The 12,518-nt window shown below is 42.1% G+C and overlaps 1 pseudogene, 2 gene segments (V, D, J or C) and 1 further gene; all 4 read left to right on the plus strand.

The window, feature by feature from the left end:
• Tcra (T cell receptor alpha chain) overlaps window positions 1-12,518 on the plus strand; it is a 1,796,232-nt gene that overhangs the window by 1,184,546 nt on the left and 599,168 nt on the right.
• Window positions 2,424-2,712, plus strand: Trav5-2 (T cell receptor alpha variable 5-2; annotated as a pseudogene). The gene is given in 1 exon segment: window positions 2,424-2,712. A coding segment is annotated over 1 exon segment (289 nt).
• On the plus strand, window positions 3,885-4,402 carry Trav12-2 (T cell receptor alpha variable 12-2). The segment is given in 2 exon segments: window positions 3,885-3,936; window positions 4,111-4,402. Coding segments are annotated over 2 exon segments (344 nt in total).
• On the plus strand, window positions 9,240-9,733 carry Trav12-3 (T cell receptor alpha variable 12-3). The segment is given in 2 exon segments: window positions 9,240-9,285; window positions 9,433-9,733. Coding segments are annotated over 2 exon segments (347 nt in total).

Genomic DNA, 12,518 nt, shown 5'->3' on the forward strand with positions numbered 1-12,518 from the left:
CATTGTGTCCCATAATTTTATTCCACTCTTTCTGTTTTCATGACTTCAGTAAAGGGTTTAATCATATTCTCCTTAGGTTCAAATACATTGCACTTTTGTGGTCTATTTTACTAAGGTTACTGGGTCCTTGTAGAGACAATAGGTCCTTGCCTATTGATGATTAGGTTTATGTGCAGGTGTCTGGGATAGGATGATTATGTTTCTATGTGTTGATATCTGTTATTGCCTTTGTTCAGTAAGTGTTTCCTTTCTTCATTTTTGGTTGAACTCTCTGGATATTAGTAAAGTATGAGTGTTGTTCATTGGTAGGGAGAGCTTCTATGAGTCAATTTGTGGCAGAAAAGAATAGACGTGGGCTCAGAGAAAAGTCTGAGAGAGGCTTCCAAAACAACCCAAGGGGATTGTGTTCATAAGTAAAGGTAGTATTCATAGGGAGTTGGGGACATGCTGTGAGCAGAGGATCTTACAAGCAGGTTACAGTAAGGCAAAGAATTTTTTTTGGGGGGGGAGAGGTGAGCATGAAAGGGACCCTGGGTCTGAGTCAAGAGTTTTGGTGTCCAGTGAATGACGTTGAGGAAGGGGACCTGTAAGCACATTGTTACCAGGTTAAGGATAAGAATGGAGAAATTGTAATGGGGGACAGATAGGATAGTGTGAATAATCTCCTTAAGTCCCTGCTCATGTGGTCACTCACGGATAGAGTGTTCTTATGCACTTGAGGGTGACAGAATGGAGAGGGGTTTGTACTAGAGCGGGTACTGTGAAGGTCCACAGGACAAGGGAGCTGAGTTCTCTGCAAGGTTTGCTGGAGTCCCTGGATAATGAAAGCAGAGAGGAAGCAAGCTCTGGCCCCTACAAGTGGTCTGATACAGAGGTGGGGATGAAACTGGAGAAATAGCATTGTAGGACATGAAGGCCATTGAAGATGAGATACTTTTTCTTTTCCCCAGGTGGTTGTGACCACAAGATTCCCAGGTAGAATGTCTCTATTGGCCTTTGACATAGAGGAATGGGGGTGAGAGATAAAAGGAGATGCAGCAAGGTTTGGCTGAGTTCCTAGTAAATGGAGGAGGAGTGAGAGGACAGGCCCAGTAAGTGGTCTGTTACATAAGGGATGGGGATGGTACTAAGGAAACTGATGTTGAGGACAGGAAGGACAATGAGGATGACCCACTTACTTCCCAAGCCAGTGTAGACACTGGATTCCCAGATAGTGTCTGTAGATATTCACAGTTGACACAAAGAAAACAAAACCCACTAGAAAGGTTTGGGAACGTGCTGAGAAGGGTCCACAAGAAGGAGGAAGGGTTTGTTGCAAGGTTTGGCAGATCTCATAGGGAATCCACAATGCTATTCTATCAGGAATTCAGCCTTCCAACACTGGATGCTGTGAGAGTGGGTGAAATGAATGGAGCCATCCTCAAGATCAAATGACTTTGTATAACTTTCCTAAGAGTAGTTATGTGTATTTGCGATTCCAGGATGACTTCTCTGAAAGGTGAGATGCAAGTATAAAAAGAGCATATCTGCATTGTCAATAAGAATTCACTGCAATAGGAACAACATTGCTCCCTTGCAACTGAAAGCCCATAAGAGACCTGAGAAAGGTATTTCTTAGGTTCCATAACTCTCAAGAGCAAACAGACCTAAATATCTGTCCCCAAGAAAAGAGAGTTGTTTGATAAATGATCTGAACATTCTGCAGTATGGAAGGGGATTGGTAAATTCAGTTGTAGACAGAAGAAATCTTATATATATTACACACACAAACACAACTTATATAAGAATATATAACATATATACCTTTATATATGAAAACACATATATACCTTGCATATGAAACATAATGAATATGATATGTGATATTTAAAGATAAAAACAAACCTGACTAGTGAATAAATATACTATTCTTGATATCTAAGTTCTAGATCCCATTTGATATGACATATTGGGTGTATATATCTGAGTACCTCATAGGATAAGAGCACCAGTCCTTGCTGATTAGGGATGCAACCAGAAGGTGGCAGTAGATCTCAACTGCTGGAGGCTATGCAGAGAATTCACTTTGGTGTGTGTTAATGGTGTAGGCTTTTTTGTCAGTGAGTGAGGAGGGATGGTTCTAGAGCTAGAATTGTTAATAAGAAAGAACAATAGTCTGATAGCTGTAGTCACCATGATCTACATTGGATTTTAATTTAATTGGGCAGAACAATGAAGCCATATTTCCCACTTTATTGATATTTCTGTGGCTGTATTTGGATGGTGAATTAATATTTTGGGCCACAGAATGGTCAGTGTGTATTTGAGACATCTAGGGGTGTGCCATCTTACTCAGATTTTCTCTAGTTACCATAAAAAAGGAGAAACTTGGAAAGTGATGGCCTCACAGGCTTTTTCCTTTCTTTCCATCTTTCTGTATAGAGATGAGCCAAGGCAAGCAGGTGGAGCAGCTTCCTTCCATCCTGAGATTCAAAGAAGGGACCAACACTCTCATCAACTGCATTTATGTAAACAATGCCTCGCTCTGCTTCCTTTGATATAAGCAAGGACCTGGAAAACATCCTATATTCGTTATTGACATTCGTTGAAATATGGAAAGAAACCAGAGCCAAAGATTTATAGTTTTACTGAATAAGAAATCCAAACATTTCTCCCTGCACAACACAGACAATCAGCCTCAAGACTAAGCCATGTACTTCTGTGCTGAAAGTGCACAGTGTTCCATGGCTCTAGTAGCCTGTCCTCAAACCTGTCATGAGGCCTGGATCCCCATCTACATCCTGTATCACAGGCTTGCCAGGGGTTAGTTTTAAGAGCCAGCTATAATGTACACATAAAAATGCAAAATTAGAATGTTAACTTCAACTCACTCCACTCCATTTAGGACAATTCTCTCCATCCTTCTTTTTTTTAATTAGTTTTAAATTTTAAATATAATTTTAATACTTTCCTTCTTGTAGCACATAGAGGTTATGAGAGAACAGAACTCATTATGCTGCAAAGAAGAAAAGACTGTAGCTGACTCAGCCCCATATGGGACATCTGTATCCCACACCCTCCTCCCTAGTCATTCAGTGACTCAGAGGTCATTGAAGAAGAGGGCATGGAAAACTATAAGAGCTGTAGGTGGTGGATGACTACAAAGAAGCAGTGTTTTCTGGACATAGAAGAACAGCTGCACATGTGAATTCAGAGAGCTTGACAGTACACATAAGTATTGCAAAAGATCAAATCAGAAAAATTCCATCCCCACCCTTTTTCTTTGAAGTTGAAGCTTATGGTACAAAGACTACCCTCCAGTGATGGCCACATATCCAAGAATACATGTGCACTGCAACCTATAACACAAAACATGACGAGTTTTATTTTAAATGGGAGGATGGGACACAAAACTGGGTTTGTATGAAAGAGTGAGTAAATCTTTTAAGGACTGGAAAGAACAGATGAGCATAACCAAAATTCATTGCATAATATTCTGTAAAAGCTAATAAAAATTTTAAAGTATATAAATTATATCAGAGGTCTATTTGTGTGTGTGCATATTCTTTTATGTTCACTCAGCAAGCTAAATACCATAGGATACACATAGTTCAGTAACACAAGTGATTTCAGGCATCCTCTGGAGGCTTGAGACCTGATTCCTTTGGGTGAGGTTCCTAGTTTATAGACAAAGTACTGTGCAGACATCTGTGGTGCAGGTTGAAGGGAAACCAGCAGAGGGCGCTGTCCCTTCAGGTGTGGTTAACATCTCATTCGGGTGGTGACTTAACATGAGAGACTGTGCAGACAGAGGTCCTTGTCTGTGAGTGAGGAGTGTGAGGAGATCCTGCAGGAGGATTGCCCTGGGAGATTGGTGCACTCAAGGACCAAGTGTCATTTCTTCCATGAACATGCGTCCTGACACCTGCTCAGTTCTTGTGCTCCTCTTAATGCTCAGTAAGTCACATTGTACTCTAAGGGTTAATGATGTCATTTTCTTACAACTCAGGCAGTCTTTAGTGTTCCTCCTCACATAAAAAACAATTCTTTTTTCCTTTCTCTCTCTCTCTCTCTCTCTCTCTCTCTCTCTCTCTCTCTCTCTCTCTCTCTCTTTTTCTTTCTTATTTTTAGGAAGGAACAATGGAGACTCTGTGACCCAGACAGAAGGCCTGGTCACTCTCACCGAGGGGTTGCCTGTGATGCTGAACTGCACCTATCAGAGTACTTACTCACCTTTCCTTTTCTGGTATGTGCAACATCTCAACGAAGCCCCTAAGCTACTTTTGAAGAGCTTCACAGACAACAAGAGGCCCGAGCACCAAGGGTTCCACGCCACTCTCCATAAGAGCAGCAGCTCCTTCCATCTGCAGAAGTCCTCAGCGCAGCTGTCAGACTCTGCCCTGTACTACTGTGCTTTGAGTGACACAGTGAGGGAGACTGCAGGGGAAGCTGCACATGAACCAAGGGTGCAGGAGAGCTCAGGGGGAGGCCCTGAGAGGAATGCTATGTGCTAAGTGGTTGTTTACCCAGCTTCCTGAAAAACATGAACAAGTGTGAGATCAGACACCTACAAATCTAGGAATTGGTAAATATTCTAATGGGGTAAGATGAAATTTAGTGCCATAAAAACCCAAACCAAACCAAAACGAGACAGGATTTGGTTCCCTGGCATTTTGTTCTCTCCCTAAATCGAGGACCTCTCACAAGAAACTTCTCCAGGAAAACTCTGACATGGGATTTATCTCTCTACCAAGATGTCTTACAAAATTCAGTGATTTAAATTCTCCAACAACTTTCTGTTATTACTCCACAAATTCATGACCTAAATGAGGACACAGACTCTAATCTTTAAAATTTTTATTCAGCCTCACTCCCTAAGTTATTTAGATTCTTCCTCACCTTGATCCATGAAACAGAGAGTTTAGTCCAACTTCTGGACTTAACTTACTTATCTATGGCTGTGAGGAGACCACGATCAAGACAATCCATTAAGAAGCATTTAACTGGGGGCTTGATCAGAGGTTCATAGGGTTGACCATCATGGTGGGGAGTGTAGCAGCAGCCAGCCAGGCATGGCCCTGGACCAGTAGCTGAGGCCTTACATCTTATCACAAGTGAGGGGTAAAGAGGGAGACATTGGTTTCAAAGTCCATCACCAGTGACATGGTTCCTCTGAGATGACCACACCTCAGGTGATTCCTACACAGACCACCAACTGGGAATCAAACACTCCAAAATATGAGCTTTTTCGGTCATATTTATTCAAACCACCACACTTTCTGACTGCCTCCACTTGATAAAGCTGATCATGAAACAGCTGTTGGAGCTCTCAAGATGACGACATGAGAGGCAGGTCCTTCCCTGTCCCACACTCTGCGTACAAACAAGGCTGTTCATAATAGAACCTAAGCAGAAAGCCTGCCCCACTAATGACCATTCTCCTCTCCCACTGCACTTTGTTCATCTCTGCAGGACCTGATGTAGTCACTTACCTGTGATTAGAGTTAGGTTCTCCCATAATCCTGAAATATGCAATGGAGACCAAAGTGTTGATTCATTTCAATTCTCTAGACAAAGTACTAGTTTAAAATAAAATGTTCTAGTACTGATATTTATTTCTTTGTAAGGAAGAAAGTTCTGAAATTAAAAAAAAACTAGGGTGTGTCTCAAGAGATTCATATTTTTGTGCATATTATCTTACTAGTTAGGAAGCAAAATGGAATGTCAAATTGTATTTATAAACTCCAAAATCTACTTTTAATGGTGCAGCATAGAATAGATTCTCTTAGATGTGAGCTTGTCAAACCTGGAATGAATGCCAAATCTAATAAAACTCCCAGTGCCAGGGATGGGAACCCTCCATTCATGTTGTTGGTCAAGGGGTTTCAAGAGATTTTTCCAAATGAAATGGGCTATCACCATTGCCCTTGATTGTCTCATAAAAGTTGAAGGCAAGACCAATTTGCTTAGGCTACCACATACTTTGGACATTCGACTTGGAGAACTTGAGCTAGACCTGACCTGAAGACTCCTTCCTTTGGATGAGTTTTCACAGTGTACAGAGATGTTATGTAAAATTACAAGGGAGAAAAGCAATGAATAGTCAAACCAAGATGTGAATCCTCTGAACAAAAGCAATGACCACCATGTCAAGATATCCACGAGGGTGTAATGGTGCCACTTTCACATTGGGAGACACTAACACATGTCTTATTATGTCAAGTTGCTACAAGGGAAGCAACTTGAGCCTAAAACTGTAAACCTAGTTAACTCCCTGAGGATGGAGAGGTCATTGACCCTAGGGAAGAACTTACTACAACCACCTTCCTAGATCATGAAGCTTCTAACTGTGTTCTCAATATTTATAATTAACACGGATATAAATGTAGTTCTCACCCCTCATCAAAGAACTTTCATTTTGAAGCAGTTGAAGCCTCTATAGCGATAACTGATCAGAAAGCAGAGAGTAAGTGGCTGTGAGGTCTCTAGTCCCAGTTGTGTCCCAGAGTCCCTTATCCAGATGGACTCTGGGTACAAGAAGAGCCCAGTGGTGTGATCACCTGATATTTCATGGTCTTGAATTTTAAACTGTATTCAAAAAGTAAAACATTTTGAAAGATGTTCTTCACCAAATACTCTTTGATTACAATTTCTGTTGTCCAGCTGATGGTAAAGTGGCTATAAACATGTTTTGGATCTGGCAAAGATGCATGACTGAGTTTGACTTATTTATGTGACTCATGGTCTGTGCACATAGGTATTGACCTCATGATTGCTCAGCCTTTAGCTAATACTGGTTTACATCATAATCATTTGCTTCTTGGCTCCGTAATTCAGAGTCACATTGGTTTATCTCCAGTGTCTGGTATTGGAATGTGTATCTCTCCTCCCTACCTGTGTCTGAAGAGGATTCTGTCCTTTGTGTGCTGTATTTGGCACAAAATTAACTCATTGAATGGTAGCTCTTAAGGTCTCAATGACCTCATTTTGGTTGATCAACTTCTGTCTTAGGGTTTCCATTGCTGTGAATAGATACTATGGCCAAGGTAATTCTTTTTTTTTTTTCTTTTCTTTTTTTTTGTTTTTTTTTTTTTGTTGTTGTTTTTTTTTTTGGTTTTTGGTTTTCTTCGAGTGAGTGTTTCTCTGTGTAGCCCTGGCTGTCTTGGAACTCACTTTGTAGACCAAACTGGCCTCGAACTCAGAAATCTGCCTGCCTCTGCCTCTGCCTCCCGAGTGCTGGGATTAAAGGCGTGCACCACCACCGCCCAGCTGGACAAGGCATTTCTTATAAGAACATTTAATTTGGGACTGGCTTACAGGTTCACAGGTTCAGTCCGTTATCATCAAGTGGGAGCATGGCAGCATCCAGGCAGGCATGACATCGATGGAGCTGAGTTTCTACATCTTCATCTGTAGGCTAATAGAAAACTGACCTCCAGGTAGGTAGGATGAAGGTTGCAAAGGCCACTCCCACAGTGACACACTTCCTCAAGAAGGCCACACCTTCTTCAACCAGGATATTCAAGCATATTCAAACCACCATAACCATACACATGCACACATACATGCTGGGTTCTGCAAACTGCCACAGTGAACTGAAAGCCAGCATAAGTTGCTGGTCTTTGTTTTTACTGTGCTTCCTTCTTTCTGACCAAACTTCAATATGACTCTAACTCCTTCCAGCTTCTGACTTCTTAGGTGATTGACATTCTTCTAACACTTTTGGAATTTGGCTTATTTTGGGGGATATTTAAAAGAAACAGAAAGACACACACACATTCCATAGGCTCGTCTATAAACTAAACAATCACAAATTGCTGACATAGGTACCCCCCCCCCCCGGGAAAGGCAATCCCTGCGAGAAAGAACAGATGAGAGAAGACCCTTGGGAAGAATTTACTATTTGTTCCTATAATCAAAGAACATATGTATTAACATTGAGCCTTTGCATTCCATTGACCCAGGAAAAAACCCTAGAGTTATTAATCCTAAATTTCTTTTCTGGAGGATAGTACTTTAGCCACGGGGGTCTCAGAGTTGTAGTTCTGCTAGCTTTAGCAGTCAAACCTTCCTTTCTAGACTCCCAACTTGCCATAGATAGCCGAGGTAATCTAACCTCGAGTGTTTCCCAGTTGTCTCTGTGCTGCAGAGCATCCACCAAGGGCGATACCTGTATAATAAAATTGCTAGTTTTCAAGTGCCAGCTATAACGTAGACATCAAAACACAAAATAAGAATGTGTGCTTCAAGTCACTCAAACAATTTAGAACAGTTTTCTCGCATCCTCCATCATTTAAAACTTGAAATAAAATTTCACCATTTCCCTTGCTGCTGCACATTGATATTATCAGAGGACAGAACTCGCTATGCTTTAGGGAAGAAGAGACTGTAGCTGACTCAGCCCCTGATTGGGCATCTATATCCCATACCCTCCTCCCTAGACTCAGAGGTTCCCTAGGCTCCTTGAAGAAGAGGGAGTGGACAACTATAAGAGTCATACATGGTGGATGACTACAAGGAAGCAGTGTTTTCTGGACATAGCAGGGTAGCTGCTCATATGAACTCAGAGAGGTTAACAGTACAATTAAGACTTGCAAAGGATCAGACCAAACAGAATTCCATCAGGAAAAGGTAAGTGGCCATTCCCATCTGTTTCCTTCAAAAGTGCAGCTTCTGGTCCATAGACATCCTCCACTGAAGGCCTCATATCCAACAGTAGATGGACAGCATAAGCTGTAACACAAAACTTGATGTGTTTTGTTTTAGAAAGGGCTTGATGACACAGAACTGTGTTAGACTGGAAAGAACAGATGAATAAAATTAAACTTCATTGCACAACATTCTCTAAGAGCTAATAAAATGAGAAAAAGTAGATAAATTTTATCAGAGGTATATTTGAGTGTGTATATTCTTTTATGTCCACTCACCACACTAAATACGGTAGGATTAAAATAAGTCAGTAACACTAGAGATTTCAGACATCCACTGGAGGCTTGAGACCTGACTCCTTTGGGTGAGGTACCAAGTTTATTTATAATGTGCTGTGCAGACATCTGTGGTGCAGGTTGAAGGGAAACCAGCAGAGGGCGCTGTCCCTTCAGGTGTGGTTAACATCTCATTCGGGTGGTGACTTAAAGTGACAGACTCACTGTGCAGACAGAGGTCCTTGTCTGTGAGTGAGGAGTTTGAGGAGATCCTGCAGTAGGATTGCCCTGTGAGATTGGTGCACTCAAGGACCAAGTGTCATTTCTTCTATGAACATGCGTCCTGGCACCTGCTCAGTTCTTGTGCTCCTCCTAATGCTCAGTAAGTCACATTTTACTCTAAGGGTTAATGATGTCATTTTCTTACAATCCTGATAGTCTTTAGTGTTCCTCCTTGCATAAAAAATTAATTCCTCCATGTTTACATGTTTATTTAGTTACTCATTCTTTTTTATTATTTATTTTTCAGGGAGGAGCAATGGAGATGGAGACTCAGTGACCCAGAAGGAAGGCCTGGTCACTCTCACCGAGGGGTTGCCTGTGATGCTGAACTGCACCTATCAGACTATTTACTCAAATGCTTTCCTTTTCTGGTATGTGCACTATCTCAATGAATCCCCTCGGCTACTCCTGAAGAGCTCCACAGACAACAAGAGGACCGAGCACCAAGGGTTCCACGCCACTCTCCATAAGAGCAGCAGCTCCTTCCATCTGCAGAAGTCCTCAGCGCAGCTGTCAGACTCTGCCCTGTACTACTGTGCTCTGAGTGACACAGTGAGGGAGACTGCAGGGGAAGCTGCACATGAACCAAGGGTGCAGGAGGGCTCAGGGGGAGGCCCTGAGAGGGAGGCTCTGTGCTTTCATTAAAGCGGTGCTTCCCTTGCTTCCTGAAAACACCAACAAACCGCAGATCAAATTCTTACAAATGTAGGTATTTGTGGTTGTTCTGACAGGATAGGATGGATGTCAGTGCTAGAACCCAGGCTTTGACCCCCAGAAATAACGCACTCTCTCTAAGTGCAGGTCCTCTGCCAGCAATCATCTCCAGGGAAACCCTAACATGGGATTAAGTGCGTCCAAGATTCTCATAAAATCAACTGATTTAAGTTTTCCAATAATCTTCTGATATTACCCTACAAATTTATAACACATGAAGAACATAGACTCCAGCTTTCAAAGTCTGCTTCAGTCTCCCGCCTTACGTTATTTACACTCTTCCTCTCCAAGGTCCATGTTACAGGGAGTTCCACCTCATTTTCTGACTCAGTTTCTTGTCTATTGCTGTGAAGAGACACCATGATCAAGACAATTTACAAAAAGAGCATTGAATTGAGGGATTGATCACAGTACCAGAGGGTGAAAAAATTGTGGTGGGGAATGTAGCAATCAGTCAGTCAGTCAGTCAGTCAGTCAGTCAGTCAGTCAGTCAGTCAGGCAGGCAGGCAGGCAGGCAGGCAGGCAGGCATGGATTTGAAGCAGTAGCTAAGGGCTTACATTTTATCACAAACAAGCTGGGGTGGGATGGTGGGGAACGAGAGCGAGAACTGGGCCTGGTTTGGGCTTCAAGGTTCAAAAGCTCACCACTAATAACATGCCTCTTCTGGCAAAAGCACACCTCATGATCCTCCCTAAACAGTCTACCAACTGGGAACAAAACATTCAGATGTTTGAGCCTGTGGGGCCATTCTCTTTCAAACTACCACACTCCTGACAGTCTTCATTTAGTGAAGGTGCTCATGAACTACTGCTGTTGGAGCTTTCAGGATGATGGCCTGAGAGGGAGCTCCTTCCCCCTTCCCTCCTTCCCTCCTTCCCTCCTGCCCTCCTTCCCTCCTTCCCTCCTTCCCTCCTTCCCTCCTTCCCTCCTTCCCTCCTTCCCTCCTTCCCTCCTTCCCTCCTTCCCTCCTTCCCTCCTTCCCTCCTTCCCTCCTTCCCTCCTTCCCTCCTTCCCTCCTTCCCTCCTGCCCAACTCTACACATCATGTAGGAGAGAGCTTGGTCATAAAGACTATCTAGAAAGCTCTCCCATTACTGACTACTCTCCTCTTCCATTACACCTTGATTGAATCCTGACAACCTGTGTAGTCACTCACCTGGGATGTGGATTCTCTAATAATTCTTAAGATGGGAAAGGAGGCCGAGGCTTTGATTCTTCTCAATTTTATAAACAAAACGCTAATTTAAACTAAAATGGTCTAGTATTCATATTTATCTCTTTCTAAAGGAAGACCTGAAATTTAAATAAATAAATAAATAAATAAATAAATAAATAAATAAATAAATAAATAAATAAATAAATAAAACACAACTGTGGTGTGTCTTAAGAGAGACTCAGTTCTAAATATAACGATCAGCAAAGAAGTGTGTGCTATCTTACTGGTTAGGGAGCAAAATGGAATGTCAAATTGCATTTCTAAACTCCAAAAACTATTCCTAATGGCACAGCACAGAACAGGATCTCTCAGACGACATCTTGTTAAAACTGGAATGAATGCTAAATCTAATAAAAGCCCCAGTGTCAGGCAAGTGAACCCTCCTTTCAAGTTGTTGGTCAGGGGGTTTCAAGAGCTTCTTCCAAATTAAATGGATGAAATGGGCTATCACCACTGCCATTGATTGCCTCATAGAACTTGAAGGTAAGACCAATTTTCTTAGGCCTCCATGTACTTCATACATAGGACTTGGAGGAATATAGCTAGAACTGACCTGAAGACTCTACCATGAAGATGAGTTCTCATAGTGTACAGAGGTGCTCTATAAGACTCCATGGGAACCAAATGACCACCATGTCATTATATCCACAAGGGTTTGATAGCAGTAGTTCCATATTGGAAGAAACTAATACATGTCCTATTAGACTTAAGGCCTGCTCAATAACAAGGAACTCTGGCCCAATACTGTAAATCCAGTTAAATACCCATAGCTGAGAAGTTCATATACCCTAGAGGAGAACCCACTACAATTTCTTTCCTAAATCAGTGTAGCTTCTAACTGTGTTCTAAATATTTATAATTAACACGGATATGAATGCAGTTCTCGCTCCTCATCAAAGAACTTTCATTTTGAAGCAGTTGAAGCCTCTACAGTGACAACAACTGATCAGAAAGCAGAGAGTAAGTGGCTGTGAGGTCTCTAGTCCCAGTTGTGTCCCAGAGTCCCTTATCCAGATGGACTCCAGGTATCCAGCCCAGTGGTGTGATCACATGGCAGATTCTTGAGTTTTAAATTGTGTTAACAAAAGTAAAACATTTTGAAGACTGTCCTTCACCAAATACCCCTCAATTCTGATTTCATTCACCAGGTGGTGGTGAAGTGGCCATAAACATGCTTTAGACCCAGCTAGGACGCATAGCTGAGTTGGCCGTATTCATGTGACCCGTGGTCTGTTCGTTGTGCACATAGGTGTGGCCATCATGGTTTGTCAGCCTCTAGCTAACACTGCTTTACATTATGAGCACTTGCTTCCTGGTTCCTTAACTCAAATCAAGTTGGTTTATTTCCAGGCAGTGTCTGGTGTTGGAATCTGCATCTCCCTTCCTCCCTGCTTCTAATAAGC

This window comes from Mus musculus, chromosome 14, assembly GCF_000001635.26.
Source record: "Mus musculus strain C57BL/6J chromosome 14, GRCm38.p6 C57BL/6J".
Classification (NCBI taxonomy): domain Eukaryota; kingdom Metazoa; phylum Chordata; class Mammalia; order Rodentia; family Muridae; genus Mus; species Mus musculus.